The sequence below is a fragment of the Alligator mississippiensis genome, chromosome 4 (genome assembly GCF_030867095.1).
Source record: "Alligator mississippiensis isolate rAllMis1 chromosome 4, rAllMis1, whole genome shotgun sequence".
NCBI lineage: Eukaryota > Metazoa > Chordata > Crocodylia > Alligatoridae > Alligator > Alligator mississippiensis.
In genome coordinates, this window is record NC_081827.1 from 48,648,065 (window position 1) to 48,661,624 (window position 13,560).

General features: G+C 41.7%; 1 protein-coding gene across 1 annotated transcript in view; it reads right to left on the reverse strand.

Moving 5' to 3' along the window:
* The window catches only part of CFTR (CF transmembrane conductance regulator), a 151,656-nt gene that overhangs the window by 39,646 nt on the left and 98,450 nt on the right, over positions 1 to 13,560 (reverse strand). The window contains exons 20-21 of the mRNA XM_019491251.2: positions 11,437 to 11,664; positions 6,253 to 6,353 (exon numbers count right to left, since the gene is read on the reverse strand). Of these exons, the coding sequence (XP_019346796.1) occupies positions 6,253 to 6,353; positions 11,437 to 11,664 (329 nt within the window). The remainder of the gene's footprint in view (positions 1 to 6,252; positions 6,354 to 11,436; positions 11,665 to 13,560) is intronic.

Consider the following 13,560-nt stretch of genomic DNA (forward strand, 5'->3'; position numbering starts at 1 on the left):
TGCAGTTTATTCAGGCACAGCACGTGGACCCCAGACAGAGCATCCCTGGCTAGCAGGAAACCCCAGGGTTCAGCCTGCCAGCCCAGGGCTGCTCCTCCCAGCTCAGTGTGCTATGGAGGGGCTGGCTGGGGCACAAGGGAGCTTCAGTGTGGGGCTAGCTGGTAGGTAGCCCCTGCACTGAAGCACCTTTGTGCTCCAGCCAGCTGGACAACATCTACATGTGCACTGCTGAAGAATTCTTTACTCTGCAGCAGGATCGTACTTATATTTACAAGTACGATCCTGCTGAAGAGTAAATTAGTTTACTCCAGCCTAACAGGGGTGCATGTGTAGACACTGAGACATTTACGGCACTGCTAACTGGTCTACTGTTTAGTAAATGTCTTACATAAATGCTCCCTGTATTTAGGCAGACAAGGTTCTTTGGGTGAATCTGATATGTTTTATTAGATTGTTTAGATTTTATTAGATAAAAGATATCGGATTCACCCAAAGAACCTTGTCTGTCTATGTCCCTAGACCAACACGGCTACAACCTATACCCCTGTATTTAGGGCATTTGCAACCTTTCCCTTTCATGTCACCCCCAGTAAAATACCTTTTCATTCTGCCCAAGTGTCTCAACAGCTACTGTTGCCTATCTTAGCTATTGCTTCTAAGGGCCTAGCAACTGGAGTGCCAAATATCTTGCCCTTTAGTTGTGGTGGTCATGGTGTGTTGCCAGTACCTTAGAGATCTGGAATACTCTAGCACTGAACAGCTATAAATATTATATGGCTCAACTCTGCAACATACATAGTAGATTATACTTTCATGTTACAAAAATCAGGAAAGTGTTATTAAGACCATACCTGATGAAGTTTTAATTCTTCAACTTCACTGACATACAGAATAGGATAATGTGAGGTTCTGAAAATGTACTTTAATACTGCTTTTTATAAGTGGTCTTGGCATGTAGCAGTTAACGTGTGGCATAGCAGGAACTACCCCTTCCCAATTCAAGAACCCCTAGTGAAAGATAACGTAAGTGAAGGTGAAGGTTATAAAGCAGTAGTGCTCAACCTTTTTGGCTGGTGGGCTGAATGGGCAATACCCAGTCCATCTGCAGGTCAGTTCTGGCCAGAGGTCCTGATCTGGCACCTGAAGCAGGCACAGCAGGGCCTGGCTGTCAGTGCAAAGCAGGGGAGGCAGCCTGGTTCCAACTTGGCCCCGTGCAGGGAGAGGGAGGCTTGATGTGGTCCCAACTTGGCCCTGCAAGGGAAAGGCAGGGTGGCCTGGCCCTAATCCAGTCCCAGGGGGTAGAAAGGGCATGGTCCAGCCCCAATCCAGCCCTGAGGGTGGAGGGGGCATGGCCCAGCACCAACCTGCCATGCATGGCTTAGGGCTTGAGCATTTGGTAGCAGGGGACAGTGGCAGTATTAATTGCCACTGCTCTCCCACTGCCAAATTTTCTAATCCACAGGGAGCTCTACCAGCTAGATACCATGGCTCCAGCTCTGTGAGCAAGAGGTTGAGTACCCCTGCACTAGAGAACTGTTTTTGTTCCCTTAACGAAGAAAAAAACAACAACAAATAGATATATGGAATATATCCAGAGTGTCGGGTGGGATAAGGAAGGGAAAACCAAACAAAAGGTTATTGGCAAGATTGACCAAAATCAGACAAGAAAACTAGTCTGATGTTAATAAGTGGAACAATGGAAGGCTGTCAAGGTGACCAAGTGTGTTAGAAAAAAATAGCAGAGCAGATAAAACATGCGGACAGGGTTTAACAAAATTTAGACCAAAGCAGCTATGAAAAAGACAATGGGGAATTAGCAGGTAAAGCCAAACAGGTTCCGCAGGAATTGCTTTAAAGAAGGAAATATCCTCTAAGGAAATATTATAAACCTATCTGAAAATGCTTAGGCTATCCTAACCTACAGACTATTATTGTTGAAAGATCAAATCACAGTTGATGTGAAGCTCAAGCTTGCTACTAGTCTAATTGTTGGCATCTCTCTCTCAGGGTACTTTCCCCCCTTTCTTCAAGCTATACTTGTTCTCCTACACCCCTGCCCCAACTCACTGTTTGTTTTATATATCTTACCATTAACTAAGTCATTGGAATAGATGAGCTTCTGAGGTCCCTATAAATCCTATTTTTCTGTGGTTCTCACACCAATATAATGTGGAGGAAGAGCTTTGATACAGATTTTGTTTCTACACAGAAGTCATATTTTGCATCTGAGGGTGAAAATGAAGAATTACAAACATGAGCGATGGACAATAAATAGCTAAAAGGAAAGTTCTAGAGGCACTGTTGCCATAACAGTCATTATAAATTACTCAATAGAAAACAGGGGTGTTTTGCTCAAGATCAGCTACCAAGAGTTACAGTTTTATATATGCTGGGTTTTTGGTTGTAGCCGCGTTGGTCTAAGAACATAGGTAGGCAAGGTTGTTTGAATAGATGTGATATCTTTTATCAGACCAACTGAGTAGTTGGGAAAAGTTCTTAGCAGTAAATAAGCAGTTCTTAGCAGTACTTAGCAGTAAATAGCAGTTCTTAGCAGTTTTTTTCTGAAGCTGTTGTCATGGAGGTTAAAAGAAACTGATGATGATGATTATTATTATTATTAAAAGTTATGAAAACAGTTATAGTCCTATTTTAACTGGAAGATTCATATGTATACCTTTCAAGAAGCACTGTTTTAACACAACAGAAGAAGGAATTGTGAGACACATATATCAGAAAAAATAGTAAAGTAGGTAAAAAGTACAAACAGAGTTGAAAGAAATGGAAAAATCATAATAATCATTAATAATAATAAGGAATTAACAGCTAAAGCTAAACAAGTTTAGCAGGTGGGTTGGGGGGGGGGGGGGCAGGAAACATACCACTCAGAAAACATCAGCTGTCTGCATTACCACAAATCATCAGTGTAACTTAAAAGTTAGACATTGTATATGGTTAATGCCTAGCCTTTTGGCTTTCATGCCTTCCTTCAGAATGGGGTGGCTAAATTACTGGGAACAAATCACAAAATGTAAGACCTAAGGACTTCCCAGGGCCTTTCTGTAATAAATAATTGGAGTGGCTACCTGACTGAATTGAGGCAAGCTAACTTTTTTAAAGTTCCTTCACTCATATGATTTTAATTGATGTAATTGTTGTCTAAGTACCTCACTATATTTTTTTACTAAAGGAGTGCATTTAAACTAAATCCTGTAATGCATAGAATACAAGATAGATGCAAGTCATGCATTTGAAATTAATAAATCAATCTATTGATTCTAACTCAATCTATTGGGAGTCTAACTCCTTTAGTTTCTTTTCACATTTCTAAGTTTATAGCTAGAAATGGAAAAGCTGAAAATTAGGGTTGGTCCAGGGGCCGGTTTTGTTCCATATCTTCATTACTAATCTTCCAGGGATCTTCTGGGATGGAGTGCAACCTCAGCAAGTTTGCGGATGACACCAAGCTGGGGGGAGTAGTAGATAGGCTGGAGGGTAGAGCTAGGATTCAGAGTGACCTAGACAAATTGGAGGATTGGGCCAAAAGAAATCTCATGAGGTTCAACAAGGACAACTGTGAAGTCCTGCAGTTAGGATGGAACAATCCCATGCACTGCTACTGGCTTGGGCCCAATGACTAAGCAACAGCACTACAGAAAAGATTCTGCAGGTTACAGTGGACAATAAGATGAATAGGAGCCAACAATGTCAAAAAAGCTAATGGCAAACTAAGCTGCATTAGTAGGAGCATTGCCAGCAGATTGAGGAAAGTAAATATTCCTCTCTATTCGGCACTGGTGAGGCCACATCTGGAGTTACTGTGTCCAGTTTTGGGCCCCCCACTAAGGAAAGGATGTGGAAAAATTGGAAACCATCCAGTGGAGGGCAACAAAAATGGTTAGGAACCTGGGGCATATGACTTCTGAGGAAAGGCTGAGGGAACTGGGTTTATTTAATCTGGAGAAGAGAAGACTGAGGAGGGACTTGATAGTAGCCTTTAACTACCTGAAGGTTGGTTCCAAATGGCATGGAACTAGTTCTCAAGGAGCAATGGTCTCAAGTTGCAGCAGGGGAAGTTTAGTTTGGCTATTAGGAACAACTTTCTCACTAGAAGGGTGGTGAAGCACTGGTACAGGTTACCTAGAGAGGTGGTAGGATCTCCATCCTTGGAGAGTTTTAAGGCCTGGCTTGACAAAGCCCTAGCTGGAATGATCTAGTTCAGGATAGTCCAGGTTTGAGCAGGGGGTTGGACTAGATGACCTTCTGAAGTCCCTACTTTTCCATGATTCTATGATTCTATACTTTCATGAATTTTCAGTCTCAAAAATTTAGGTAATTGTGAGTCAACATTGTGTCAAATATTCTACCACAAAACCCTCAACCAATTACAAATTAGTGCAAACAATTTTGAAACAAATCAATTCAAAGAAAAAGCTACATGCAAGTCCAACCTATCAAAATCCTACTGTGAAGAAGAGTGTTTTACTTTGAAAAGGAGTAGTGCCAAAGATTCTTTTGAAGTCTACAAGGGACTTTACAACTGCTATCAATTTAATGAGGAAGCATGTAGGAGACTCTGGCTAGGCATAGACATTCAAAAAGCCCAAGGTGGAATCAATCTAAGTTATGCAGTTTTCTGTAAGTGACATAGTTTAGATTGGTATGAGTAGAACACACATTTGACCTTTTGTTGGGGGCACAAAACTTAGACTGGGTTCCACCATTTTTAAATCAGTCTATTGTGACAGGGGCAAACTTCCATGCCCGGTGCAAGCACCAGCCTGCCCCTTGTCTACAGCCCAGCTGCCCACCTCACTCTCCTGCCACACCTTGATGTAATAGTATTGAGATGTTAATTAGGCAGGAGGCTGCCCATTTTGAACCCCAATGCTTAGGGATATATCTGCAGCTCTGTCCCACCCCTACACTGAGGCCCAAACCTCACAGATGGCATCCCAGGCAGCTAAACTCAGCTGTACCCTTCACCTCCTTAGCTGTGGTCCCCTCTCTGGGACCTTCTGCTCCCTCTTAGGCCCTGGCCCTGTCTCAGGCCAATCAGGATCCCAAGACCCTCTGCTCTGAGCATCCATCACAGTGGGCCACCTTGGCCCTTCGGCCCCCCTTTGGGTCCTGGCCCCAGCATGGGCCAGTTGAGGGTCCCTCAGGACAAGTCTAAGCCACTTGCCCGCTCACAGGGTTTGGGGTCCCCCATTTCCTGCTCAGGTGCTTTGCAAAGCATGCCTGGCCCTGAGCTGAGGTTAAGGCTCCCCGACCCACCCTACACTGGGGAGGTGCTCACTCCTGGCGTTTACATGGGGACTGCTGCACCACCTACAGGCCCACTAGGGCTTCCTGCCCCAGCAGGGTGCAGTTTTAGGTCATGCTCAGGACCAATGAGGCCTCCTCCTTCCCCATAACCTCCCCCTTTACCTCCAAGGTATTCCTGGCAGAGCTCAGCAGAAAGATGTTTCTCCTCTGCTGGCTGTTCACAAACTGCCCTCAGCTTAGGGAGCTGGCCTTAACATGGCCACCCTCATCAGGCACCTGCTCCTCCCTGGTCCAGTCCTACCAATGCCCTGCCACATTGATGTGTACCAAACTTCTGTTATGTTATGAGTATAGACTGATTTTGCGTGCCAAACTTCTGTTCTGTTACAGGTATAGACCAGTTTCCAATCACTTATACTGGTAAAAGTGTAATGTCTGTACCTGACCTCTATTTTAGGGCTTTATGCTATAGCCTATCATCAAGCTTTGGATAAGCCCAAGTCTTCACAAAACAAATCTTTCTTAAGTGTTCTCCTCACTAATACAAATCTGGTTTATAGTCTCATGTGTAATCATATGCTGCTCTCCTAGATCTATCCACACAGGAATTTTGATCACAGAATCACCACACAACTTAGACTCCATGGGGAAAAATGTAGGTTATCAGGAAAAATGTAAGGCAAAAGTTCTTAAGCTTTTCAAAGACTGACCCAACTTCTGTACTTGTGACCTCACCTCCAGCCATCTAGCAGCTCCATTTCCAGTGTCAGTACGCCTTATTATAATTGCACTTGTATAGAGCATTTGACCATAGTTGTAAATTGTGCACCCTATGTGAGGTCATAATCCCATGCTTGGAAACTGCTCCTGTAATAGGAGACTTTTGACATTCTGCCTATATTGAGATCTGACAATAGCTCACATATACATCAATAAGCAAGAAAACAAGATTGAGATTTTTTAATATAACATGTTTTTCATTCTTACCAGACTGTCCACATCTATGCTTGAATTCACAGTCCATTGTAATGTACTCATAATATTCATGGTTAAAGTTAAAACAATGCCAACTTTGGATTCTCCTTTACCTGCAGGTAGAAAAAAAAAGTTATAAACAGATTTAAGTATAAAAAGTCAACAGCTATTAAATAAAATGGCCAGGTAAATGTTAAACTATAAATATCAAGTAAAAGCTTTCCTTTTTTTATGAACCCTTTCCTCTGTTCAGAAAGGATGTATGATTTGGTGATGAGAGCAAAGGAGATGGCAGCAGGAATCCTTGATTATATTTCTGGCTTTAACAATAGACTTGCTATGATGGAATTTTGTTTTGATGGGGAATTTGCCATTGACTTAAATTGGTCAATGAATTAGGCCCAGTGTTATAATCACATGCCCTCAATTTCCTCATCCACTACTCTATTAATTTGTAAAATTTCTCTTATCTGCCTCACTTAGATGTTAAGGGATTGTTTAGGGAGAGGCTCATAAGTAGTTTTTCATTTTAACAGCACAAATAACAAGATGAAAGTATCCAAACTACTTAACTCACATGCTCAAGACTGGGTTTTCATCGGCCTGACAAATATGGTGATATCATTTTTGTGGGTTGTTTTTTTGTTTCCTTTTGGCATGGGTAGGATTTATCTGCATCACAATAAATTAATACAAAGTAACACGAGTATTATAAAAAACCTACCTAGGCCAGTCTTGAATCTGAGGCCCTTGGTAAAGGTTAAAATAATAGTTCACTTAGGATCAGAGGAATTTTATGCCCCATACCAAAAACCACACGTCCTGCCATGCCAGACATTCATCAGATGAGCAGTGTTTGCAATGGGTCACAAAATTCCTTATATCCCAACTGTACCACTACAGGACTACCCTCAGCTTGATCCTGCAGTTTGGGCAGGGGCACTCTGTCGTGGACCTTGAGGCTACCCTGTGCTGATCCTGAAGCTCTGCTGAGCACTGGAATTGAGCACAGGTAGCTCCATGTCCCAGTCAGAGAAGCAGAACTGCCAACTGGGGATCAGGCTGGGGTAGTTTTGGGATCCAGGGCTGTCTGGGCTTGTGCCAACAATCGGGTGATTTCACTGGCCCCAGATCATGCGTTCGGTTCCAGACCTAGAGCTGTCCCCAGCCAATGAAAACAATCAGCTAACTTTCATCATTTGTAGGAGAGACTCGTTCTAAAACACAACACATGCCACACATTTATGACGCCATATAAATCAGCTACAAAGCTGTTCGGCATTGTATGTGGAATGTCTTTGCTGTTTTATGGTGCCATAAACTGGCTGAATATGTGGCATGTTGTAATTTATGGTGCAATTAACATGTTGATTACACCATAAATGTAATGTCTGTCAGGGGCCTGATATACTATTTTCAGTAGGGCTAACAATGACAGATGATGTTTGGTTATATTCAAGATACCTTCCTCTAAGTTGCTGACTGCCTCACCAAGCCATTTCCTATTTATTTTGTTTATAGGCAACTTCTCTTTATCATGTAATTGGAAAAACTAACTAATAAAAATATATAGTTCTTTTGAAGTCTGGAAAGTTAAAAAAAAATCTGGGATTGCCTTATGTAGTGCATCTACCCTTTTGTTCTAAAATCAAATTTGTATGTTTATTAACTTTGTTTGTATTCCCTGTTCCTCTGTAAAAGACCCACATAAATGAACAAGAGAAGCAGCAAACTTGCCTATAAACTAAATGTTTTAAAGGTATAAAATTAAAAATGTTGGGGAGGAAGACTTTTCTCTGTAATTTAGTCAGATAAGATTCTCTTATACGATAATTGCAAGCAAAGAAGGTAAACATTTTTAAACAGAAGCGTGTCTTTTTTTTCAATTAAGAGTGTTCCATTAAAGATGGGAAATAAGGAAGAATTATATTCATATTGCAACTACATAAAACTTTTCTCCCCCAATTACTTTTATCTTTGAAATTTTGCCAGATCACATTAGATAATATCTGAATTGAACTCTTACCATATTCATTAACACCATTGGATGAGGAAAAAACTGATGATTTGTGAATAAAATTATCCAAAATTCAAATTGTAAAACTTAATTCATATCCAAATGTGTGGTCTGAAATCCAGCTGTACTCAGCAATAAAGTTTTTGTCATAGAATTAATGGTTTTTAAATGCTTTTAGCTTTTTGAACTATGCACATGCGAAGTGTTAGTTGTGCCAAAGGATAAGAAAATGGTTCACAACAGATGTCTTTTGAGCATAGCTTTGCAAGTACCAACCAAACTCTCCTATTTGCTGCATCAAGCTTCTATTAGTAACCACACAGTCTTCTTGCTAAGTATAATGTACACTTGGCAACAGAATTTCAAATCTTTGTATATAGAGATACTTCCCTTCAGACACAACTCATAAAATCAGCATGCTGCATTCTTAATAGGTTTTGTTAAACTACAGCAGCATAAATATTTAGTTAATGTATTATGGCACTATTCAATCTAATGTTTTCTCAGTTAAAACATGATAAACATTAAAATGTAATTCATCAAAATCTTTTACTCTCTCATATTTCTCTGGAGTCAAAGGAAGAATACTATCTATCCCCATGTCCTTTCTCTCTCTCTTTTACTCTAGTCTCTGCGCACAGTTAATTCCATCCTAAAGTAGGAAACCTTGCATTGCATGGTTAACATGTTGACTTCCTTAGTGATCTTGTGTTTGAAATTGATGTTACCACACTCAATAGGGTTAAGTGCAGAAATTCAGGGGGTTAGGTTAGATTGGGTTAAAAACAGACACCTTATCTAATTTAGTTCAACTAGGTGCAGACCTTACACTTAAACCCAGTGTCAGCAATCAGAAATCAATCTTAATCTATAACAGTACAGAAGTTCCTTGCACATATAGACTAACCTAAAAAAGGCAGAACCTGATCTAAGAAAGACCTGGATTGATGTATGCTCAGCCTTAATCAATCTAGCTGCATGGAACTTCAGTACAATTACATGTGCCACCCTGGGGCTGGGAAAGCCCAGCCATTGGCCCCAGCCCCAGGGCTGCACTTTTCATACTTGGCTCCTTGGCACCAAGCTATTTTTAGCCCCCCAGTCCCTTGCTGCCCACCCCCCCTTCATGGACCAGCCAGCCCCGCCCCCAGCCCCCCATCCCATAAGCTGCTCCCGGTGCCAGATTTATCAGTGTTCACTGCTGCTGGGAGCCAAACAGGTAAATATCAGTGGGGGAAGCGGTGGGAGAGATGAGGGTATAGGTTCCCTGGGGGAATTGAAGGGGTAAAAATAGCCCCTGGTCCCGTCCCCCCCAGACTCTCCCCATAGACCCCCCAAACCCTCCTGGACTCCACCAAGCCCCACCTCGTGGACTCTGGCTGCCCCCCTCAATCGCTCCCATCGATCCTGCCTGACCCCCAATCCTTCCTGCAGATCTAACTTGCCCCCCCAATTCCATATGGACACAGCCTGCCCCCTCCCGCCCCCCCACCCCTCCACATTCTGACTTACGTTAGATTGGATGGCCATTTTTTAACGTGATCTAACCTCACCCTAACCATCCCAAATGTCTGCACTTAGCCTAGAATGAAGGTTGTGGCAAAAAAAAAAAGTGTGCACACATGCATGCATGTATATTCTACAAGTTGCCCTATAGTAATTAAATTTACAAGCCAAAACCTGTCCACCTTATTTACACACAAACCTAATTGACATCACCAGACAATTGTGCTATTACAGTAATCAGGAATTGGCCTTTGATGTAAATCTTGGCATCTATCCTTTTCTTCTGCCATATTATTGTGATTATTGAACTTTACAGTCTCCAACGCCTGTGCACTGTCATGATTTTGTTTGTTTTTCTTCCTACTGCAAGGTAAGATTTTGCTTTCAGCTATGAATTGTTTTTATTTTCAAAGTTTTGAATGAAAGTTTCCATGCAAAACTTGGAAAAAGGAAAAAACTAATCTAAATCAGAACCAAAATATATATAACAGTAAAATATTACATATTCAAGGAAAATATATGCATGAAAACTGCATAGTCCTTAGTAATTTCAGCATATACCAGTACAAAAAAGGAGACAGGTTTTGGAAAATTCTCTTACACAAAACTACATTTTGTTTACTTAAAATGTCCTCAATCATTTCTTTTAGATGTGTTTGTCTGTTTCTGCCAGAATTTTAGTGGCGCTATGCTGGTTAAGGATTGCCAACTCATTGTTCAACTAGCAGTCACTGTTCATTGGTGAGGGAAATGGTGAGAGTGTATAATAACATAATTCTGTAATTAGTTCGTAAAGTTTGGTAATCTGTTTTGTTTGGAATTTTGTTAGGAACTTGCTAAATTGACATAGTTGCCTAACTATGTCAGTAGATTGAAACCTGGGCCAGGAATCAGGAAACTGGACATTCTGCCTTTGACTTGCTTTGCATCTTCACAGGGTTCATTGAATCTTTCTTTGTCTCAGTTAGCTATGAGGAATGATAATATTAATCTACCTTTGCTACAAACTTTGATCTATCTAAAGAAAGAGAACCTTGCAAACAGACATTTACTTCTTTACTCAACGGTATTCTAGCGTGGTAGTACACTCTTGCATTACATGAAATAACTTCTAAAACAAGAATGCAGGTCTTGGCTTCTTTTCACATTGTTTTATAACTTGAAACTGTTTTCAAATTCAAGCAATAATATATCAGAATGTACAGCCTAATTACTTTATTTCTAATTATAACTGATTGCTTATATCATATCAATATAACAACAGTAAACTGCTATCTTCTGCATATAGTATAGTCTTGCAATAGTTTATAATGAAATGGTTTCTAAATATGGGTCCTTGAATAAAAGCAAAGGGTTCATTTTAATATACCACAGGATTCTCAAATAGGTGCTGGGGCACCCTGAGGTGCCACCAGATCCTCTGAAGGGTGCCTTGATATATGAGAAGATATGCAAATAAACTAAGTAGGTAAACAGAGGCTCACACTTGTCCTTGTCTGATCCCTCACCAACGCTGCCCAACTCCTCTGCAAGGAGGTAAACATTGTAGTATAGATTAGTTTTTAAAATTGGGTGCCACTCAATTCACAAAAGTTATGGAGTGCCTCAAGTCCGCTGAAGGGTGCCTCCAGTCCAAAATGGTTGAGAACCAGTGATATAGCAGTTGGATTTACCTGTAGTTATAATAGAGATGAATGTCACAGCAATGAAGAAGATGACAAAGATCATTTCTATTCTCATCTGGAACCAGCGCAGTGTGGACAGGTAGAGGAACCAGTGTGCTGTGTGCAAGTTCAGAGCTTTGTGAAATAAAGTTTCAAAATATGGTTGTCTCCCAAAAGCTCTTAACGTCCATAGCCCTTTTAAGCTTGTAACAAGATGTGTGAAAATTGGACTCCGGGCTGTAAAGTATTTAAATTAAAAATTAATTAAGTGCACTAGGATTAAGTGTCTTTCATAGCAAAAACATACAGTTCCACCACCCCAAATTATAACAATGCAACTCTCTTCAATATTATTCAGTATAAGTATGTTCTTGTTTCTTTTACCACTAACACTGGACAGGGTGAAATCCCATTCAGTGTAATATCAGTGAGCAACCACTTATAGAGACGAAGTTACACATTAAACTTAGACCATATTAAGGGCACTTAAAATGAAGCATCAGCACATTAAAGCTCAGCTCATTAACTTGTGCCAAGTGCCCTTTGAACAGCTCAGAGTTGCATCATTTCAGGCAAGTTAACTTAGCTCAAGTTAAGGCAACATCAGTCTGCTCCCTAGAGATAAAACAAGCAATTTGCAGTCCTCCAGCATCCCAGGATGCACCACTCCTAGACCCCCTTCCTTCCACTCTGGATACATATTTCACCGTCCAGAACTCTACTGCTGAGGGGGTGTTACTGCCTGGGAACAAGTGGGGCCCTGCCAGTGACAGGAAGGGGGTTGCAGCAGTGGAAGCATGGAGCTGGGAGATGTAGAAGCTTGGGGGCATTGGGACTATAGCTTCTCTGCAGGCCCCCCTGTGTTCCCATCCTGCAATGTGGGTGGTGGGAGAAAGTTGTGCTAGCATCACAGAGCCCCCAGAGTTTAGCATGGTGGGAGCATGGAGTCATGGGGAACAGGGAAGCCTGCTTCCCTGTGGCTCTGTGCTGCTGGTGACTAAACCTTGATGGCTCTGCTCCCCATTAATTAAACCTCAGTTTCTGCAGCTTTTGCCTCTCTCTAGGCAAAAGGCAAAGCCCTCTCCAGGGAAGACTGAGGGGGCTGAGATCAGACAGCGGGGGTTGGTGGAAGGCTTCCTGAAGCACAGCCCTCTCCCTCCACCCCAAGAGGTGAGGTGAGGTGGGGTAGGGTGAGGAGACTGTTGAGGAAAGCCACAGCCTCAATGCCTCTCTGCCTGCCAGCTCCATACTCCCATTGTTGCACCTCCCTTTTCCAACCCGCCCCCAACCCAGAGTGAGGATAGAAACCAAGTGTTCTATCTCCCAGCCACACTCCCGCTCACCCACTCCCTAGTGATAAGTCAGAGCTGTGCAGGCAAGAAATGGTAATAACCCTTAACATGCAACTGCTCACAGCACATTCTAACTTTAAAACCACTTAACATTCCACAGATTTAGTATGGTCTAAGTATAACATGTAACTTCACCCTTAATGTTTTCACAGTTAAAAACCCCTGCTATGTAGTTTAGATGTCCCAAGGAGGAAAAATATCTCCTCACCACCAAAATGCCTCATGTTCTGAGAATTCCACAAAGCACTTTTTAACAAAGGTAAGAGTGCTTCCTCTCCCTGGGTTCCACACTGTCAACAGGGGGTTTTTTTAGGATACTCTGCAACACCATATTAAAGGTATTACTGAGCCAACACTGGATTTCCAAAATTTCCAGGAAATTCTGATCCAGATCGGAACTCCACAGACTATCAGATATCATTATTAACTTCCTTGAGTTGGATGCAGGTCTGCCTTGAAGCCACAATATTGTGCTTGAACAAATGATCCAGCAAGCCCTTACGTCTAAAACAGTATTTCCATTACATGTTCCAAATACAGCTTTAAGGAAACAAAGAAGCTTACTCAAATAGGTAACTTAGACACTGACAAGAGAGGTTTTTACCATCACAGCAGAAACTGATGATAGGCTCATACATTTGCACATAGAAGGTGTAGACCTGATTGTTGCTGAGAACCTGCAAGGCATGGTCCCATACTTTCAAGTAAGTTTATTCTTATTAAAACTGTATTTCAAGACTTTATTTGTTTTCGGCTGCACTGGTGGTGCCCAACTTGAAAC